Source organism: Mobula hypostoma, chromosome 1 (genome assembly GCF_963921235.1).
Source record: "Mobula hypostoma chromosome 1, sMobHyp1.1, whole genome shotgun sequence".
In the NCBI taxonomy this organism is placed as follows: Eukaryota; Metazoa; Chordata; class Chondrichthyes; order Myliobatiformes; family Myliobatidae; genus Mobula; species Mobula hypostoma.
The window spans coordinates 246620661-246641545 of NC_086097.1; the positions used below are offsets into that span (position 1 = coordinate 246620661).

A 20885-nucleotide genomic window follows, 5' to 3' on the forward strand; every position below is an offset into this window, starting at 1 on the left:
CAATCTTTTTCTTAACGTTGTGGGAACATTTCAAGTGAAGTTGAGTGAAATTATCCCCTCTGGTTCAAGAGCCTGATGGTTGAGGGATAACAACTGTTCCTGAACCTGGTGATGAGAGTCCTGAGGCTCCTGTAACTTCTTCCTGATGGCAGCGACGAGAAGAGAGCCTGTCCTGGCAGTGAGGGTCTGTGATGATGGAGACTGCTTTCCTGCCACAACGCTCCGTGTAGATGTGCTCAGTGGTGGGGAGGGCTTTACCAGTGATGAACTGGGCCAACCATGTCCACTACTTTGTGTAGGATTTTCCGTTCAAGGGGATTGATGTTTCCATACCAGGCTGTGATGCAGCCAATTAATATGTAACCCTCTGCACTCTTTCCACTTTAGGCACGTCGCTTATAATAAAATGACCAAAATTGTACAAAGTAATCTCAGTGCAGTCTCACCAACAACTGATACAACTGCAACATAATGTCCCAAATTCTGTACACAGTGCCTTGATTGATGAAGGTCAGAGTGCTAGATGCCTTTTCATAGCCCTGTCCTGTCTCCCTTTGACACTAACTTGAATGAACAATGCACTGTATGCCTAGGTCCCACTGTTCCACTACACTCCCGAGTGGCCGACCAGTCATAGTATGGCCTGCACTGCAATTCATCGAGTTCTTCCCCCTGCAAATTCTTATGGACGGTTATGATAAATGGTACTTCAAAACTGCTCAACAGATCACTGGCAACAGCCTACCTGCCTTCAAGAATATATATCCAGAAAAGTGCCAGAAAAAGGCCAGGAACATCATAAAGGACCCTACCCACCCTGCTCATGAACTGTCTGTCCCATTCACATCAGGGAGAAGGCTACATAGCTTCCAGGCCAGGACCACCAGACTCAAAGCAGTTACTTTCCCCAAGCAGTGAGGCACACCAGCACCTCCCCACACTAACCCACCCCACCACCACCACCAACACTTTATCATTTCCAGTCAGAGTCACCTTATGGTCAGACACTCCTGTGCCTAGTGTCACTTTATGCAGATACAATCAATGTATATTAGCTATCTTATATAATTATATTTATCATAGTTTATAATTATTATGTTACATATATTATTGTGTTTTTTGTGCTGCATTGGATCCAGGGTAGCAATAGGACAAGAACTGTTATGATGGGAAACAGCTTTCTCCCCCAGGTCACAAGACTGCTGAACTCACTGCCACCATCCAGGATCATCGATTATGAAACGCTAGTAACCATATAACCATATAACAATTACAGCACGGAAACAGGCCATCTCGGCCCTCCTAGTCCATGTCCAACTCTTACTCTCACCTAGTCCCACAGACCTGCACTAGCCCATAGCCCCCCATTCCTTTCCTGTCCATATAGCTATCATATAACTGTCCATATAGTAGCATTGTACTGTTCACTTTTTAACTTGTCATAAATGTAACTTATTATTGGTTAGTTTGTTGTGCACCTTGGTCCAGAGAAACATTGTTTCGTTTGGCAGTATACATGTATAGGGTTGAATAACAATAAGCTGAACTTGACTTGATTGTTTTGTTCTCCTTTACCCTTGTGTACTGGAAATGACATTAAACAATCTTGAATCTGTAAAGTGTTTGGCAGTACACAGAACTGAGAACATTAACTTCTTCTTCTGCACATTTCGACAGAGTGCATAGTTCCATTTCAATAATTTGGCTGGAATCACCTACTGCAACTGCATGCTGGGTGGAAGGGTGCAGAACAGGAAGTTGTTGCCATGAGTTCTAGTCAATGCCATATGATAACCATGAATATAAAACAGCGGCAGGAATAATTCACCTCTTGCACTTGAACTTGGTGCATGAGACCAGGAAGAAACTGGAAACCAACTGTACTGATCCACATCTTGGATTGTTCAGTGGGTACTTTGATCTTCATGCCAAAATATCTACATGGACTTTCCGTTGTTGAACCATCTACCTTTGGCTGCTGATTGTTTTATTAACAATCAATTAATTTTCTTTTTGTATGCTAATTATATTATGACTTCAACTTATTTTAGAATGTTCCTTGACAGAACATAAATGGTTTCATATTCAACTAATAATGTTTTACATACGCAAGAAAATACATGTTTTTTGTTGAAATGTAATAAAGGACAGAATATTTAACTGTTCGTGGTTCCTTTTTGTATCTTTCATTTTACCATGTCCTACCAGACAAAGAATATACAACGTAGAACAGTACAGTACAGTATTATTTATTTACTATTTATTATAATTATTGTTTTTTATTGTATTAGTTTGCTTGTGCGCACGTGGCCAAGTGGTTAAGGCATTGGACTAGCTACCTGAAGGTCGTGAGTTCGAGCCCCAGCCGAGGCAACATGTTGTGTCCTTGAGCAAGGCACTTAACCATACATTGCTCTGCCACGACACTGGTGCCAAGCTGTATGGGTCCTAATGCCCTTCCCTTGGACAACATTGGTGTCGTGGAGAGGGCAGACTTGCAGCATGGGCAGCTAACAACAGGAATTCTGCAGATGCTGGAAATTCAAGCAACATACATCAAAGTTGCTGGTGAACGCAGCAGGCCAAGCAGCATCTATAGGAAGAGGCGCAGTCGACGTTTCAGGCCGAGACCCTTCGTCAGGACTAACTGAAGGAAGAGTGAGTAAAGGATTTGAAAGCTGGAGGGGGAGGGGGAGATGCAAAATGATAGGAGAAGACAGGAGGGGGAGGGATAGAGCCGAGAGCTGGACAGGTGATAGGCAAAAGGGGATACGAGAGGATCATGGGACAGGAGGTCCGGGAAGAAAGACAAGGGGGGGGGTGACCCAGAGGATGGGCAAGAGGTATATTCAGAGGGACAGAGGGAGAAAAAGGAGAGTGAGAGAAAGAATGTGTGCATAAAAATGAGTAACAGATGGGGTACGAGGGGAGGTGGGGCCTTAGCGGAAGTTAGAGAAGTCAATGTTCATGCCATCAGGTTGGAGGCTACCCAGACGGAATACAAGGTGCTGTTCCTCCAACCTGAGTGTGGCTTCATCTTTACAGTAGAGGAGGCCGTGGATAGACATGTCAGAATGGGAATGGGATGTGGAATTAAAATGTGTGGCCACTGGGAGATCCTGCTTTCTCTGGCGGACAGAGCGTAGATGTTCAGCAAAGCGGTCTCCCAGTCTGCGTCGGGTCTCACCAATATATAAAAGGTCACATCGGGAGCACCGGACGCAGTATATCACCCCAGTCGACTCACAGGTGAAGTGATGCCTCACCTGGAAGGACTGTTTGGGGCCCTGAATGGTGGTAAGGGAGGAAGTGTAAGGGCATGTGTAGCACTTGTTCCGCTTACACGGATAAGTGCCAGGAGGGAGATCAGTGGGGAGAGATGGGGGGGACGAATGGACAAGGGAGTTGTGTAGGGAGCGATCCCTGCGGAATGCAGAGAGAGGGGGGGAGGGAAAGATGTGCTTAGTGGTGGGATCCCGTTGGAGGTGGCGGAAGTTACGGAGAATAATATGTTGGACCCGGAGGCTGGTGGGGTGGTAGGTGAGGACCAGCGGAACCCTATTCCTAGTGGGGTGGTGGGAGGATGGAGTGAGAGCAGATGTACGTGAAATGGGGGAGATGCGTTTAAGAGCAGAGTTGATAGTGGAGGAAGGGAAGCCCCTTTCTTTAAAAAATGAAGACATCTCCCTCGTCCTAGAATGAAAAGCCTCATCCTGAGAGCAGATGCGGCGGAGACGGAGGAATTGCATGGGCAGCTGCTGGTCTTCCATACAACCTTGCCCAGGCCTGCGCCCTGGAGAGTGAAGACTTTCCAGGCGCAGATCCATGGTCTTGCAAGACTAACGGATGCCTTTAAAAAAAAAGTTTGCTTGTTAGTCTGTCTTTGTGTGTACATTTTCACTGATTCTATTGTATTTCTTTATTCTACTGTGAATGCCTGAAAGAAAATGAATCTCAGGGTAGTATCTGGTGACATATACACAGTTTGATTAGAAATTTACTTTGAACTTGAACTTTGTAAGGCATAGCTCACTGACTGAACTCTCGTCTTGAAATCAGAACAGCAGCAGCTTCAGAGGCTTGAACTCATAATTTAAGCCTACTGATGAGTGCACCTCTGCGAACTTTCAGGCGGGATGTTTAAGGCTCGGACGATCCTCATGGTCTTTTTTTCTTGAAGAGACAGGAAGACCTGGTAGGGTTGTGGTCAATATTTCTCCCTCAAACAATGCCTAAACAGATGATCTGGTCATTTATTTCAATGTTTGTGAGAGCTTGCTCATTGCAAATTGCCTTTTTTAATTCCTGGAAGATTAAGGACACTTTTAGAAACATATTTCGGTATATCCTTAGGTTGATTTAAGACACCTAAATTCCACATTTTTCTTTAAATCTTTTTCACTGACAGCTTGCAGGATGACACTGCGGTGCTCCAACTCTTGAGTGCCTCATGCGTTTTTCAACATCCCATCTGAATATTTTGCTCAAATAATGTTTTTCCAATTATATAACATACAGCTCTTCCTTAAGTTTAATTTAACTCACAAGTACTCAGACTTTAAATATTATTTGACTCCCCTTCCCCCCATTCCACTATTGACAAGTTCATAACAGTGCTAATTTTGGAGCAAAGGTATCATGGACTGTCAGCACTTACTGATGTCAAAGTGTAAATGGGACACAGCTCCTGGTGACAGTTCAGTGCAAGAATTAAGTTGTAATTGCCTGCTTCTTTGGAAGCTCTGCATCTGTGGTATTTCACGCAGCATCTTGGTGGTAAAACTTTCAAAGCAACGTGTAGGTGCTGTCCTTACATGCAACCCACAGCACAGTAGCATAGTGGGTAGCACAACCTTTTGCAGTACAGGTGACCTTGCTTCAATTCCTGCCACTGCCTGTAAGGAGTTTGAACGTTCTCCCAGCAACTGTGTGAGTTTCCTTTAGGTGCTCCGCTTTCCTCCCACAGTCCAAAGACATCCTGCGATTAGGCTAGGATTAAATCAGGGGATTGCTGGGCAGCGTGGTTTGAAGGGCCGATTCCGCACTTTATCTCAATGAAATAAGTGAAATAAACTCTAAAATTACCACAAAGCCTGTGCACTTTCAAGGTCTCTACAACTCGTTGTCTCAGTATTATTTATTTACTTTTTTTGTATTTGTATTCTGTATTTAATATTTCAGTGATATTCTTTGTTGTTTATATAATGCATTGTGCATTATAAAAGTACGTAAATACCATGCATTATCACACCACCAGATCATAATGCATACCTCGATTAAAGTAAAATCAGACAAACACAAATTATCTCCTGGCTCCATGCTTTTTTTCTTTTAATTATTCTTTATGTTTTGCAGTTAGAAAATATAACAGTGCTGATGAGGTATTTTTAAAACGAACCTGTGATGACTACCTTTGAAGTGCACTGAGATATTCCAGTTTTAAAAAAAGCACAACAAGGTGATCGAGTTAAAAACAAAAGCAGCGCAGCATGTGTTTCTTCAGAAGGGAGAGAGAACACAGTCAAGTTAAATAAACAGTGTGTACTGGGTGGTAATAACCATAAGTAAAAGTAGAAATGACTGGCTACATCGGGAAGGTAGACACATTTGACTGGATATTGTATACAGAACAAATTGAGCGGTATGCTGAAGCATATAAAATAGCCAATAAGAAGCAAATGCAAGTTTTGCTGATTGCATTGGGTTTAAAAGCATACTGTTTGCTTAGAAGTTTGACTATTCCAACCAAACCAGCCGAAATGAGCTTTGCTGATATCATGAAAGTAATGCAGGAATATTTAGAACCAAAACCAATGTTGATTGCAGAACATTTTAGCTTTCATAAACAGAATCAAAAGGAAGGTAACTCCATTTCAGCATATGTGGCTGAATTGAAGAAGTTGTCTGAGCATTGTCAGTTTGGTTAGGGGCATAACGATGCACTGAGAGATCGTTTAGTTTATGGAATCTATTCAAAATGTAAGTTGTGCTTCAGTTAGAAGCACAATTTACCTTTAGAAGAGCAGAGGAAATAGCTGTATCAATGGAACCAGCAGGCAGAGACACAATTGTGTTGCGGTCAGGAATGAAAGAAAGCATGAACAAAATTGCAATGTCTAAACAGAAATTAGCCTGGCTGAATAAATTATGTTACCGTTGAGGCAGGGGCTCACATTCCCCAGACCAATGCAGATTTAAAGGCAAAACTTTCAGAAAATGCAACAAATTAGGACATATACAATGATGAAGTCAGGCAGACAAAAATAAATTGACTGCACAGGGTAGAGAAAAAGATAAAAAGTTAAGCTGCAGATTCTAAAAGAGCACTAATCTGCATACTGTTGATGAAAAATCTGTTAATGATGAGAGTGACACAGGACTGAATAGCCTTCAGATTTACATGTTAAAACTAACAGGCGACACCAGAAATGAATGGTAAATTAATTAAAATGGAATTGGTCACTGGCTCAGCTGTTTCAGTCATTGCAAGAAATGTGCTTGAATGGCATTTCAAAGATATTCCACTGAAGCCTGCAGATATAGTTAATTCAGAAACAAAGGTTCTGAACTTAAAGAGGGGTAACTTTGAAGGTATGAGACGTGAATTAGCTAAGATAGACTGGCAAATGACACTTAAAGGATTGACAGTGGATATGCAATGGCAAGCATTAAAGGTTGAATGGATGAGCTACAACAATTGTTCATCCCAGTTTGGCAAAAGAATAAATCAAGGAAGGTAGTGCACCCGTGGCTGACAAGAGAAATTAGGGATAGTATCAATTCCAAAGAAGAAGCATACAAATTAGCCAGAGAAAGTGGCTCACCTGAGGACTGGGAGAAATTCAGACTTCAGCAGAGGAGTACAAAGGGCTTAATTAGGAAGGGGAAAAAAGATTATGAGAGAAAACTGGCAGGGAACATAAAAATGGACTGTAAAAGCTTTTATAGATATGTAAAAAGGAAAAGACTGGTAAAGACAAATGTAGGTCCCCTGCAGACAGAAACAGGTGAATTGATTATGGGGAGCAAGGACATGGCAGACCAATTGAATAGTTACTTTGGTTCTGTCTTCACTAAGGAGGACATAAATAATCTTCCAGAAATAGTAAGGGACAGAGGGTCCAGTGGGATGGAGGAACTGAGCGAAATACATGTTAGTAGGGAAGTGGTGTTAGGTAAATTGAAGGGATTGAAGGCAGATAAATCCCCAGGGCCAGATGGTCTGCATCCTAGAGTACTTAAAGAAGTAGCCCAAGAAATAGTGGATGCATTAGTGATAATTTTTCAAAACTCGTTAGATTCTGGACTAGTTCCTGAGGATTGGAGGGTGGCTAATGTAACCCCACTTTTTAAAAAAGGAGGGAGAGAGAAACCGGGGAATTATAGACCGGTTAGCCTAACGTCGGTGGTGGGGAAACTGCTGGAGTCAGTTATCAAGGATGTGATAACAGCACATTTGGAAAGCGGTAAAATGATCGGACAAAGTCAGCATGGATTTGTGAAAGGAAAATCATGTCTGACGCATCTCATAGAATTTTTTGAGGATGTAACTAGTAGAGTGGATAGGGGAGAACCAGTGGATGTGGTATATTTGGATTTTCAAAAGGCTTTTGACAAGGTCCCACACAGGAGATTAGTGTGCAAACTTAAAGCACACGGTATTGGGGGTAAGGTATTGGTGTGGGTGGAGAATTGGTTAGCAGACAGGAAGCAAAGAGTGGGAATAAACGGGACCTTTTCAGAATGGCAGGCGGTGACTAGTGGGGTACCGCAAGGCTCAGTGCTGGAACCCCAGTTGTTTACAATATATATTAATGACTTGGATGAGGGAATTAAATGCAGCATCTCCAAGTTTGCAGATGACACGAAGCTGGGTGGCAGTGTTAGCAGTGAGGAGGATGCTAAGAGGATGCAGGGTGACTTGGATAGGTTGGGTGAGTGGGCAAATTCATGGCAGATGCAATTTAATGTGGATAAATGTGAAGTTATCCACTTTGGTGGCAAAAATAGGAAAACAGATTATTATCTGAATGGTGACCGATTAGGAAAAGGGGAGGTGCAACGAGACCTGGGTGTCATTATACACCAGTCATTGAAAGTGGGCATGCAGGTACAACAGGCGGTGAAAAAGGCAAATGGTATGCTGGCATTCATAGCAAGAGGATTCGAGTACAGGAGCAGGGACGTACTACTGCAGTTGTACAAGGCCTTGGTGAGACCACACCTGGAGTATTGTGTGCAGTTTTGGTCCCCTAATCTGAGGAAAGACATCTTTGCCATAGAGGGAGTACAAAGAAGGTTCACCAGATTGATTCCTGGGATGGCGGGGCTTTCATATGAAGAAAGACTGGATGAATTGGGCTTGTACTCGTTGGAATTTAGAAGATTGAGGGGGGATCTGATTGAAATGTATAAGATCCTAAAGGGATTGGACAGGCTAGATGCAGGAAGATTGTTTCCGATGTTGGGGAAGTCCAGAACGAGGGGTCACAGTTTGAAGATAGAGGGGAAGCCTTTTAGGACCGAGATTAGGAAAAACTTCTTCACACAGAGAGTGGTGAATCTGTGGAATTCTCTGCCACAGGAAACAGTTGAGGCCAGTTCATTGGCTATATTTAAGAGGGAGTTAGATATGGCCCTTGTGGCTACGGGGGTCAGGGGGTATGGAGGGAAGGCTGGGGCGGGGTTCTGAGTTGGATGATCAGCCATGATCATAATAAATGGCGGTGCAGGCTCGAAGGGCCGAATGGCCTATTCCTGCCCCTATTTTCTATGTTTCTATATCCAACTAAGAAGTGATACTGGAGAAAAGTTAACTCCTGTGGATATGACTTTCATAAAAGTGAAACACAACAAACAAGCCACATTGTGGAAAAAAACAGGAAGACCAGCATTGTGGGGCTGCGATTGGCTGAAACATGACACAAGATCCATCCGCCATTTGCATGCCACATCCCCTGTAAGAGAGTCAACTGAAAGCAAATTAATAAAGGTACTGGATAATGCCACAGCAGTATTCGAGGATGGCACTGGAAAATTTCAACATAAAGCAGTGTTAAATAAAAATGCCACACCCATGTTTTACAAAGTCGTTCCAGTTCCTTATATAATCCATGATAAAGTAGCCAGTGAATTGGATCGCATGGAAGCTAAAACAATACTTTCCAAGGTTGAGTGGAGCCCATGAGCAATGTCAGTAGTCCTAGTAGTCTAGAAAAATGGGTCTGTCAGAATCTGTGGTGATTTTAAAGTCACTATCAACCCAGAACTTAAAGTAGATCAATATCCTCTGCCCAGAATAGAAGACATCTTTGCAAACCTTTCTGGAGGAAAACACTTCAGCAAAATGGAGATAGCTGAGGTTTTCCTGTAGACAGAGTTGGAAGAAGAGTCCAAAGTGCTTCTCACCATAAACACTCACAAAGGGCTTTATTGTTATAATAGGCTTATTTCTGGAGTAGCAGCGGCACCTGCACTCCAGCAGAAAAATACGGACCAGGTGCTACAAGACTGTCCAGGTACTCAGGGTTACCAAAATGTCATCATCTGGTAAGGATGAGAAGGAGAATCTCCAAAACCTCAGAACGTGTTAAAAAAGATTAGAAGATTATGGGCTCAGAGCATGATGCAACAAGTATGAATTCTTTAAACCAAGCATTATTTACTGTGGTCACACTGTTGACGCACAAGGATTACACACGGGTGCTGAGAAATGTCAAACAGTGGTAGATGCCCCAAGGCAAAGGGACGTGTCACAGTTGTGGTCTGTTTTGGATTTGTCAACTATTATAGTCGGTTCCTACCAAACCTGGCTACTGTGCTCCACCTCTTGAACTCTTTACCTCTCCAGAACAGGAAGAAATGGCAATGGACAACACAGTGTGAGGTGGCTTTTCAAAAGGCAAAGGAGATGGTGTGTCAGACAAAGTACTCACACATAATGATCCACATCTTCCAGTGAAGCTTGCCTGTGATGCCTCTACAGTGGTGTACAAGAGCGTGTCAGAACACACAGCAGGTTGAATCCTGAAGTGCCTAGGCTACAGCAGCAGAAGACTACTCCGTGGCCACTTTATCAGGTACACGAAGAACCTAATAAAGAGGCTGCTGTGTGTATTGTCTTACTTAATGTAATTTTTGAAACTTTTCAATGGTACAGGAGCCAAACCTGCCAAGTATGAAGTTGTCACAAACAATAAATGTTCTGGTGAGAAGGGAACAACTCAAATATAAAACTAAGTCACAGGAGCAAGAGTAGGCCATTTGCCCCTTGTGCTGGCTCAGTTATGACTAATCTCAGTGCCTCTTTCCTGCACTAACGCCATATCCCTTAATACGTAGACAGACTGACTAGTGGAGAGGCCATAATGGATCTGGTGCTAGGCCATCAACCATGTCAGGTGTGAGATCTCTCAGTGGGTGAGTATTTCAGAGACAGTGACCACAACTCCCTGACTTTAATCATAGCCTTGGACAGGAATAGCAGCTGCTTCATTGGTTCTTCGGAAAGACCAATAGCGGGGGAGCAGCGTGGCCTTGGTTATTGTGTGGACCACGACCTCATGCTACAGCATCAACTGTTACAGTCACCCTGGGGAGGATATGCCAAGAGCAGCGTGGGAGAGAACTGAGGCGTCACAGGCATGCTAGAATCCATGTTCTCCAGTTTTCATGTCCTGGAAGACAAGCTGCAATAGCATCATCTGCAGCTGAGTCAGGTGAAATGAGGAACTGCTACGTGCTTGTTCTTGAATAAGCGCGGCTCCAGGACAACGTACCCTTTGCCATCAATTCTCAGGCCATGTCACTCAGGGACGTGTGCTAATATCTTTTAGTGACAGTATGTGTTATCATAACCATATGTGCTGGCTTTGATTATATGCTTTGTAGCCTAGCCCCAGAGGAACACTGTACACATGCGTATATGGATGAATGACAATTAAACTTGAACTTGAAGATTTAAGTGGGAGAGGTGGAATTATGATTTGGTGGCGGGGTGGAGATGCACCTCTACCAGATCACCTTTGGGCAAGGTGTAGTACCTGCTTAGTCCCTACTCCCCAGTCAGAGTCACATGAAGCCACAGGAGCAGGAGGTGGATGGTCGTATGAGCAGTTGATGCATATCATAAGTCCTGGTTATGTGAGCACTGACGCCAGGCAGACAATCTCTGAAGAGTATTAATAATGGCTGGGGTCACCCATCTTGTAAAGACACTGCCCAGAAGAAGGCAATGGCAAATCACTTCTGTAGAAAAATTTGCCAAGGACAATTATGGTTATGAATAGAGGAAAGACCATGATCGCCATGTCATACGACAAGGCATATAATGATGATGATGATGATTACATTGGAATACTGATGCTATTAGGCAGGAACTTTGGAGCATAAATTGGGACAGTTGTACTCAGGGAAATGCACAACAGACACGTGGAGGTTATTTAGGGAGCATTTGTTTGGGGTTCCGGATTGTTTTGTCCCAGGGAAGCAGGGAAAGGGTGGTGGAGTGAAAAAATCGTGGTTGACAAGAGATGTGGAACATCTGGTCAAGAGGAAGAAAGAAACTTACCTAAGGTTTAGGAAGCAAGGACCAGAAAGAGCTCTAGAAAGTTATAAACTAAGCAGGGATGAGCTTAAGATGGATTTGGGAAAGTTAGAAGGGGGTGTGAGGCGGCCTTGGCGAGAAGGATTAAGGAAAACCCCGGTGTTCTATACATATGTGAAAAAAAGAGGATGACCAGAGTGAAGGTATGGCCGATCTGGGATAGAAAAGGAAACATATACCTGGATTTAGAGGATTTCAATATTCACTAGTGAGAGGGATCTTGACATTTCTAAGGACAGTGTAAAGCACACTGATATGCTGGAGCAAGTTGACATTAAGAAAGAGCATGTGCTGGAACCTTTGAAAATATTATTACAGTTAAGTCCCTGGGGCCAGATGGGATATACTACCAGTTACTACGGGAAGTGAGGGAAAAGATTGCTGATGAGCTTTGTGTCTTCACTGGCCGCAGCAGTAACACCAAATGATTGGAGGGTGGGAAATGTTATATCATTGTTCTAGAAAGGGGATAGGATAACCCTAGGAATTATAGAGCAGAGAGTCTTATTTCAGTGGTGGCGAATTATTGCAGAAGATTCTTAGAGACACAATTTACTAATATTTGCAAAGCGTCGCCTGATTAGTTATTGTCAGCATGGCTTTGTGAGGGACAGGACATACTTCACGAGACTGATTGAATTCCTCAAAGATGTGACAAAGCACATTGATGAAGGTAGAGCAGTAGATGTTGTATATCTGTGGTTAAGAAGGCATACAGTGCATTGGCCTTCATCAACCGTGGAATTGAATTTAAGAACTGAGAGGTAATGTTGCAGCTATATAGGACCCTGGTCAGACCCCACTTGGAGTACTGTGCTCAGTTCTGGTCGCCTCACTACAGGAAGGATGTGGAAACCATAGAAAAGGTGCAGAGGAGATTTACAAGGATGTTGGCTGGATTGGGGAGTATGCCTTATGAAAACAAGTTGAGTAAACTCGGCCTTTTCTCCTTGGAACGACGGAGGATGAGAGGTGACCTGATAGAGGTGTATAAGATGATGAGAGGCATTGATCGTGTGGATGTCAGAGGCTTTTTCCCAGGGCTGAAATGGCTACCACAAGAGGGCACAGGTTTAAGGTGCTTGGGAGTAGGTACAGAGGAGATGTTAGGGGTAAGTTTTTTACGCAGAGAGTGGCAAGTGTGTGGAATGGGCTGCCGGCAACAGTGGTGGAGGCGGACACAATAGGGTTTTTTAAGAGACTTTTGGATAGGTACATGGAGCTTAGAAAAATAGAGGGTTATGGGTAACCCTAGTAATTTCTAAGGTAGGGACATGTTCAGCACAACTTTGTGAGCCGAAGGGCCTGTAGTGTGCCGTAGGTTTTCTATGCTTATATGGATTTCAGTAAGGCATTGATAAGGTTCTTCATTCATTATTCAGGAGGCTATGTGGATACAGAATTGCTGTGGTTTCAGCCTGAAGGTCAGTGGCCAGTGGTTTTCTGCAGGGGTCTGTTCTGAGACTACTGTTCTTTGTGATTCTTATGAATGACAACTTCCATGACTGGAGATATGAATGACTGTTTCAGTTGATTACTTTTCAGTAGATTGGAAGATGAGGTGCCAACATATCTGGGATTCATTCAAGAAGCCTAAGAAACAAAATTCAGGGAGGTCATTGTGAGAAAGTATAATTATAGTATCTGATGTTCAAGTTTATGTTTTTAATGAAATCATTTTCAAGGCTAGCAGAAATTCAAAAGAAAGATGTCATCGAGAGTCAGGGAGCACCAGAGTACAGAAATAGGCCCTTTGGCCCATCTACTCAAAGTTCAAAGTAAACATTAATAAAGTACATGCATGCCACTATAGTATCTTGCGATTCATTTTCTTGCAGGAATTCACAATAGAAGACAGAAATACTACAGAATCAATGAAAAATTATACAGAAATGACAAATAACAAATGTGCAAAAGAAGATAAATGTGCAAATACAAAAAAAAAATACTGAGAACATGAGTTGTAGAGTCCTTGAAGGTTATAGAACCAGTTCAGACTTTGCTGAAGTTATCCATGTTGGTTCTGTGCCGAATGTCTATCACCTTTTTTAGAACAACTAGCAGTGGGCAATCAATAACTATAAGCAGACAATAAACATATAAAATGTTGCAAGAAACTGCTCATTGGTTGTTTTGCAATGAATTATCTAATCAACTCTCACTCTCCTACTGATCTAGGGATGGTTGAATGTCCCAAAAACAATTAAGCATATTGCAATACACAAACACGTCATTAGCCTTTCATTAAGTTAGTGCAGTGCTGCAATTAAACCCACTGAATTTCATCACCTCTGCCACTCGTCTAAAGCAAACTATACACCCTACTCTTAATTAAGAGTTATTTCAATTCACAAAATGACAGTAAAATCAAGACAACACCCAATCTGATCAGTCGGGCACACAAGGGGCACAGCTCTAAAAGCACCCGATTATTCATCACAATGTACAATGATTCATCAATACCATGCAACTAACTGCATTATTATCTGTGGGCGAGACGATTCTTAAAAATGTAAGCGTTAAAAAGCGAAGGTCTGTGAAAGTGAAGTTCAATCTATTATCCCAGTCACTGCACTGTAAACACTTTAAACTAATTCTTATAATTGTTGTTTGCGTCTTATAATTGAGATACAGCGTGTATTACGCCCTTCTGGCCTTCCGAGCCATGCCACACTGCAACCCCCGATTTAACCCTAGCCTAGACAATTTACAACGACCAATTAACCTACCAACTGGTGTATCTTTGGACTTTGGGAGGAAACTGGAGCACCTGGAGGACACTCACACAGTCACAGTAGGAACGTATGAACTCCTGACAAGCAGCAGCGAGAATTGAACCTGGGTCACAGATACAGTTAAGTGTTGCACTAACCACTATGCTACCATGCAATCTCTATTTTAAATAACCGCTGGTATTTATGTATTTCTGCATATTTTATTCCATATATGTACTTCTAGTTTCCTGTAAACTGCATAGTGTGGAGATGTGCAGTAACTAAAACGTTCCCATGGCACGTAGCCTTTGTTGTCGCACAGCTAGAATTTTCTTTTATATAATGTTAAAATCATTTTGAAATTATGCGAATATAATTTTGATATCTATGTTAATATAATTGTGAAATACCCTGTAATTAATTATGTGCTAATGCATATAATGCATAAATCTACTAAATAATAAATGTAGCATAACATTAACTTGGAAACATTTTAGAGCTTCAACATATTTACATTGTCAGTTTTTTAAGTTACAAAACTGTTATAAATTGCAACAATAAACACAGAAGGGAAGTTGGTAGCTCATTCTTAATGAACTGCTAGTCCGCTGAATGCAGGCGTCGTCTAGTCAATATTCAGAGTATGCATATTAAAAAATAACATTTAAAATACTGCGCAGTTTTCAGGCAGTCTAAAACCTTCCTGCTCAGAGCAATAGTTGGTCCTCGCAGCTATAAAAAATTAGAGGGATTATTTCTTCTAACTTTTTTTTATATAATTCTTATTTTTGTATAATTGTTGAATGCTGCCATCTTTTGTTGCATGTCATGCCAACAGTTGAATCATAGATCTGTGATCTTTGTAAAAGCAAATATATCCAGGACCAGACAGCACATTGTATTACTGCTGATCTCAGTAAGTATTGACCCAACAGCAGTGGTCCCTACTACACTTTCCGCTTTGGCCTACCAAAAAGAATAATATGAAGTTTTACAGCAACTGAATTTAAAAGATAAAATGTACCTCTGGACCAGTAATGTGCATAAGGCCAGACACAGCACAGGCTACTGAATCATAACCGGCACGCTGGGACATTGGGCCAGTTTGTCCATAACCTACATCAAACACAAGAATATAACGTGTAAAGATTAATGCATTGAAAAGAACAAACCCAGCTAAACAATATCAGAGTCACAGACACGAAGTTTCTCATTTTTCATGTCAACTGATGTTTACATCATTTAGTGTCCTGAGTAACTGCTGCAGCTTTCCCAAAGTGATAAAGAATATAGAGAAAGCAGGATCTCCCAGTGGCCACACATTTTAATTCCACGTCCCATTCCCATTCGGATATGTCCATCCACGGCCTCCTCTACTGTAAAGATGAAGCCACACTCAGGTTGGAGGAACAACACCTTATATTCTGTCTGGGTAGCCTCCAACCTGATGGCATGAACATTGACTTCTCTAACTTCCGTTAATGCCTAACCTCCCCTCCGTACCCCATCCCTTATTTATTTATATACACACATTCTTTCTCTCTGTCTCTCTCCTTTTTCTCCCTCTGTCCCTCTCACTATACCCCTTGCCCATCCTCTGGGTTTCCCCCCCTCCCCCTTTTCCTTTTCCCTGGGCCTCCTGTACCATGATCCTCTCGTATCCCTTTTGCCAATCACCTGTCCAGCTCTTGGCTCCATCCCTCCCCCTCCTGTCTTCTCCTATCATTTTGGATCTCCCCCTCCCCCTTCCACTTTCAAATCTCTTACTAGTTCTTCCTTCGGTTAGTCCTGACGAAGGGTCTCGGCCCGAAACGTCGACTGCACCTCTTCCTAGAGATGCTGCCTGGCCTGCTGTGTTCACCAGCAACTTTGATGTGTGTTGCACTCTTTAATTTACAGTCAAGAACCTTTGAACACTCAATGGCCACTTAATTCAGTACATAAAAATGCAGTAGCCACTTTATTGGGTACATAAACACTCAGTGGCCAGTTTATTAAGTATCCCTTGTACCTAATAAAGTGGCCAATGAGTATATGTTCATGCTCTTCTGCTGCTATAGCCTATCCACTTCAAGGTTCATTGTGCTGTGTGTTCAGAGTTGCCTTTCCACACACCACTGCTGTAATGCGTGGCTATATGAGCTACCATCACCCTCCTGTCAGCTTGAACCAGTCTGGCCCCTCTCATTCACAAGGCATTTTCACCCATAGAACTGCTGCTCACTAAATGTTTTTTTTTAATTTTCATACAATCTTAAGAGACTGCTGTGCATGAAAATCCCAGGAGATCAGCAATTTCTAAGTTACTCAAATGACATCCTCTGGCACCAACAATCATTGCTCGGTCAAAGTCACTTAGATTACATCACATTTCTCAAGCAAGAACCCTTCCATAGATGCTGCCTGGCCTGCTGAGTTCCGGCCAGCATTTTGTGTGTGTAGATCGCATTTCTTCCCATTCTGCCATTTGGGTTGAACAACAACTGAATCTTTTGACAAGCCTGCATACTTTTATGCATTGAGTTGCTGCCACACGATTGGCTGATTAGATAATTGCATTAATGAGCAGGTCTACAGATGTACCTAATAAAATGGCCACTGAGTTATAAATTGTGCTTTAATTTAAAGAACCTTTATATAATGATTTGAAAATAACTTGCAATTAAAAAATAGACATATTTTTCTTCACCTATCTTTATCAGAATATATATAGCACTCAGTTCTCTCCGGTTCCAAGAAGACCAGATGGCATGAGAAGAGAAGTTGGTATTTAAATGTTGTGGTGTGAAAGATGGTTAAAAAAAGGACATATGAAGAGAATGAGAATTTAATTCAATTAGTGGATATAAGGAAAAAATCGTTGATATCTGATTGGATATTCTTTGCGAATTTCAAAATAGCAAATAGTTAAGACAACAAAGTTCACAAAAAACATGAAATTATTTTTTTTAGAAACCTTAAAAATTAGCTTTATTTATCACAAGTAAATTGAAAAGTACAGGGAAATATGTTGGTTTGCTTCAAATCAAGTCAGAGGATGTGCTGAGCAGACCACAAGCTTTGCCAACATAGCATGCCCAAACTCACTGACCCTAACCCGTACACCGCTGGAATTTGGGAGGACACCGAACCACCCAGAAGAACCCCCATGCAGTCACAGGGACAGCGTACAAACTTTTACAGGCAGCACCAGGATTTCAACCCCAATCTTACATCTCGTCTTGTAAAGTGTTATGCTATGCCCTACTCTACCTTGCCGACCATATCTCCTATTGTTTCCTCTTAACTTTCTTGCCTCACATCAGGACATAAAAGTGTTTTTTTAATATCTTTGTATTTATTTTCCAGGTCAAAAATTGATAGATATCAAAGACACACACTATATTTGGTTTTTAAATGCCTTTATATGGGCCTAGCTTTCCCTGGGGTTCCTTCAAAGGCAATGGAGTAACTATGACTCATCTCACTTGGCCTCCTGCTAAATTTCCTGAAGGGAATAACATGTTGGGAGAAGACCTGAAGAGGCAGATTTAGTCTCCTTTCAGATTAGAGCTTACGAGATGGGCAGACAACAAAAAGACAAAAATACAGCACTTCATTTTCAAGTTTCAGCAACAGCAAGAAATGATAAACGATGTCCAGAAATAATAAACAACGTCTATTATTGCTAACATATACATGGACATGTCAAAGTTCAAGGTATGTATATGTCACCATATACTGCCTTGAGATTCATTTTCTTGCAGGCATTCACAGTAGATCAAAGAAAACATAATAGAATCAATGAAAAGCTACTCACAGACAAAGACTGTGAAATAACTAACATGCAAAGGAAGATATATTACATCCTGGGTCCAGCACATAAGTGCCATTACAAAGTATCATGGCAGTGCCGCTACTTTCTTAGAAGTTTGAAAAGATACAGCATATCACCTAAAACTTTGATAGATGTACAATGGAGAGTATACTGACTGGTTGCATGACAGCCTCGTATGGAAACACCAATGCCTTTGAATGGAAAACCCTACAAAAAGTAATGGATGCAGCCCAGTCCGTCACAGGTAAGGCCCTCCCCACCATTCAGTTCGTCTATAAGGAGCACTGTCTCAGGAAAGCAACATAATCAAGGACCCCCACCATCCAGGCCATGCTCTCTTCGCACCACTGCCATCAGGAAGGAGGTACAAGAATCTCAGGACCCACACCACAGGGTTCAGGAACAGTTACTACCACTCTACCATCAGGCCCTAGAGCCAGAGGGATAACTTCACTCATTTGCAGTTTGTTGCCTTTTGCACCTTGTGTGCGGTTCTTCATTGATTCTGTTTCTTTGTACTTACTGAGAATGCCCACAAGAAAATGAACCTCATGGTTGTGACATATAGGCACCTTGAGAATGTTTACTTTGAACTTTGAAATAAATATTAGTGAGAACATGAGCTGTAGAGTCCTTGAAAGTGAATCTGTAGAATCAGAATCAGGTTTAATATCATCAACACATGTTGTGAACTTTTGTAACTTAGCGGCAGCAGTAGAATGCAATACATGATAATATAGAAAATAAGTAAATAAATTACTGTGTGTGTGTGTGTATGTATATATACTGTATATAAATAGAGGGGAAGAAGCTGTTCTTGAATCACTGAGTGTGTGCCTTCAGGCTTCTGTACCTCCCTGTACCTCCTTCCTGATGGTATGTCCTCAGTGATGGGGATCCTTAATGAGAGACTCCACCTTCTTGAGGCACCATTCCTTGAAGATGTCCTAGATGTTATGGAGGCTGGTGCCCATTGTGGAGCTGACTAATTTTACAACTTTCTGCAGTTTACCTTGATCTTTTGCAGTAGACCCCCCAACACCGCCCCCACCCCCATACCCCCATACCAGATGGTGATGCAGCCAGTTAGACAGTGAGAAGACAGCCTAGCCTGGATGGATGATGAATTAACATTTGCACTAATTCCTAAGCACAATTTGCTCTCAGGGGAATTTTACCTCAGTCTGCCTCTGGTATGATCTTCCCACATCCTCATTCCCTGAAACAGCAAAATTGGAAGGAGTGGGACTTTTTTTTAACTTTAAAGGTAAAGGAATCAAGCAAGGCATAGGTCCTAATGATGTTTGTGGCATCAGACCAGAGCAGGACACGTAAAACCTTCCACTCAACACAAGCATGGAATCAATACATATTCATTCCTTCCAGCAATGCGACATTAGAACTAATACACATCAACATAATTTTGATATAAAAGTCTTGAGGTTCAATGGAATCCACCTACACGTATCTTAGTCAATAACCTGCACTTGGAGTCCACATAAACCAAGATGTGAGATTCTCGTTAATGAAAGGAATGAAAATTAAACTTAACCAATTTTGTAATTTTCCTCCACCCAGTACACCAGATTCTAGTTAATTGGGCCATCAGTTAATCAGCATAGCCACTAATTTAGGACAACTATTAAAGAACAAAAACCAATCGAGAAGATGGCTGGGCTTCCCTTCTTTTATTTAGGACAGGAAGATGTTGCCAAACAGTTGCTAACTAGCATCACTAGTGTGGCCATTAGAAACTACACCGTGCTTAGAAAAAAGTTTTTAAACAGAGTCAGTTGCCTGTTTTTGTGTTCAAAAAGCAGTGATTTTTGACACTGATAGTCAGAGAGAAATAAGCAGTAAGACAATATAGAATTGTTTTGCTCACTGTGATTTCAAGCATTCAGGCTCAGAGATGCCAGAAATGGCCGGGAATGAAAATGAAACAATTTCACTACCTCAACAAGTTAGAAACTACAAAGAATTTGAAGGCATCAACAATCGTCTTGAATTTTACAATGAAAATGAAGATTAGGAGAATGCAATTGTCAAAAGCATCGTATGAAGGCAGTCCATTATCTGCACTAAGTTGATTTTGGTCATATCAGTCAGTCAGTCAGTGGGTGCCATCTGCAATCTGGGGTTGGTGGCTATGCACCTCTATCTTCTTCGATCTTGCGACAGCACCCAGTACTGCCTCTCCTCCAGTTTGTTCTCGCTGGCCGCCTTAGCACCGCCTGCCGCCGCCCCCGCCGAACTCGAGCCCGAGTCCGTGTCGGCCTCCAGCCGTGGCCGCTTCTTCGAGCTCAGCCCTTCCTTAGGCAGAGGCCTTGGGCAGGTCCAGGCACACGGTGCAGCGCCCAAGTTCATCATGTCTCTTCTAACTCGGTGCAGAGCATACGATTCATAGATACGTGGTGAGGCTTTAATCTCTTCCACAGAAGATGGCCGTTGGCTCACAAGGAGCTCATCCGCCCTTTGTCAGGTCTTGTTTTTTATCAGTCTTGCTGGGTGTCCTCACACCCTCCTCACCAGACTAAGTCCGGTGGGGGAGCCGGCCCAAGTCGCCGACCACTCAACCACAGCCCCCGGCCATATACAGTCAATCAAAAGAACACAGCTGCATACACTGGATGAATTCCTCCATTAATAACTATCAGGAACTAATACACAGTTTATATCTATATATATAGTAGTGTTGATAACGTTCTATATTGTTCTGTATTTCATTTATATACATAATTGGTTACGC

At 42.2% G+C, this 20885-nt stretch overlaps 1 protein-coding gene across 5 annotated transcripts in view; it reads right to left on the minus strand.

Annotated features, from left to right (window-relative positions):
• sugct (succinyl-CoA:glutarate-CoA transferase) overlaps positions 1 to 20885 on the minus strand; it is a 563356-nt gene that overhangs the window by 413636 nt on the left and 128835 nt on the right. For all 5 annotated transcript variants that reach the window (XR_010020283.1, XM_063066726.1, XM_063066693.1 and 2 more), the window contains exon 7: positions 15344 to 15435. Coding sequence is in view for 4 of the 5 variants with exons in the window: in XM_063066726.1 (XP_062922796.1) it covers positions 15344 to 15435 (92 nt within the window). In the remaining variant the exon portion in view is untranslated. The remainder of the gene's footprint in view (positions 1 to 15343; positions 15436 to 20885) is intronic.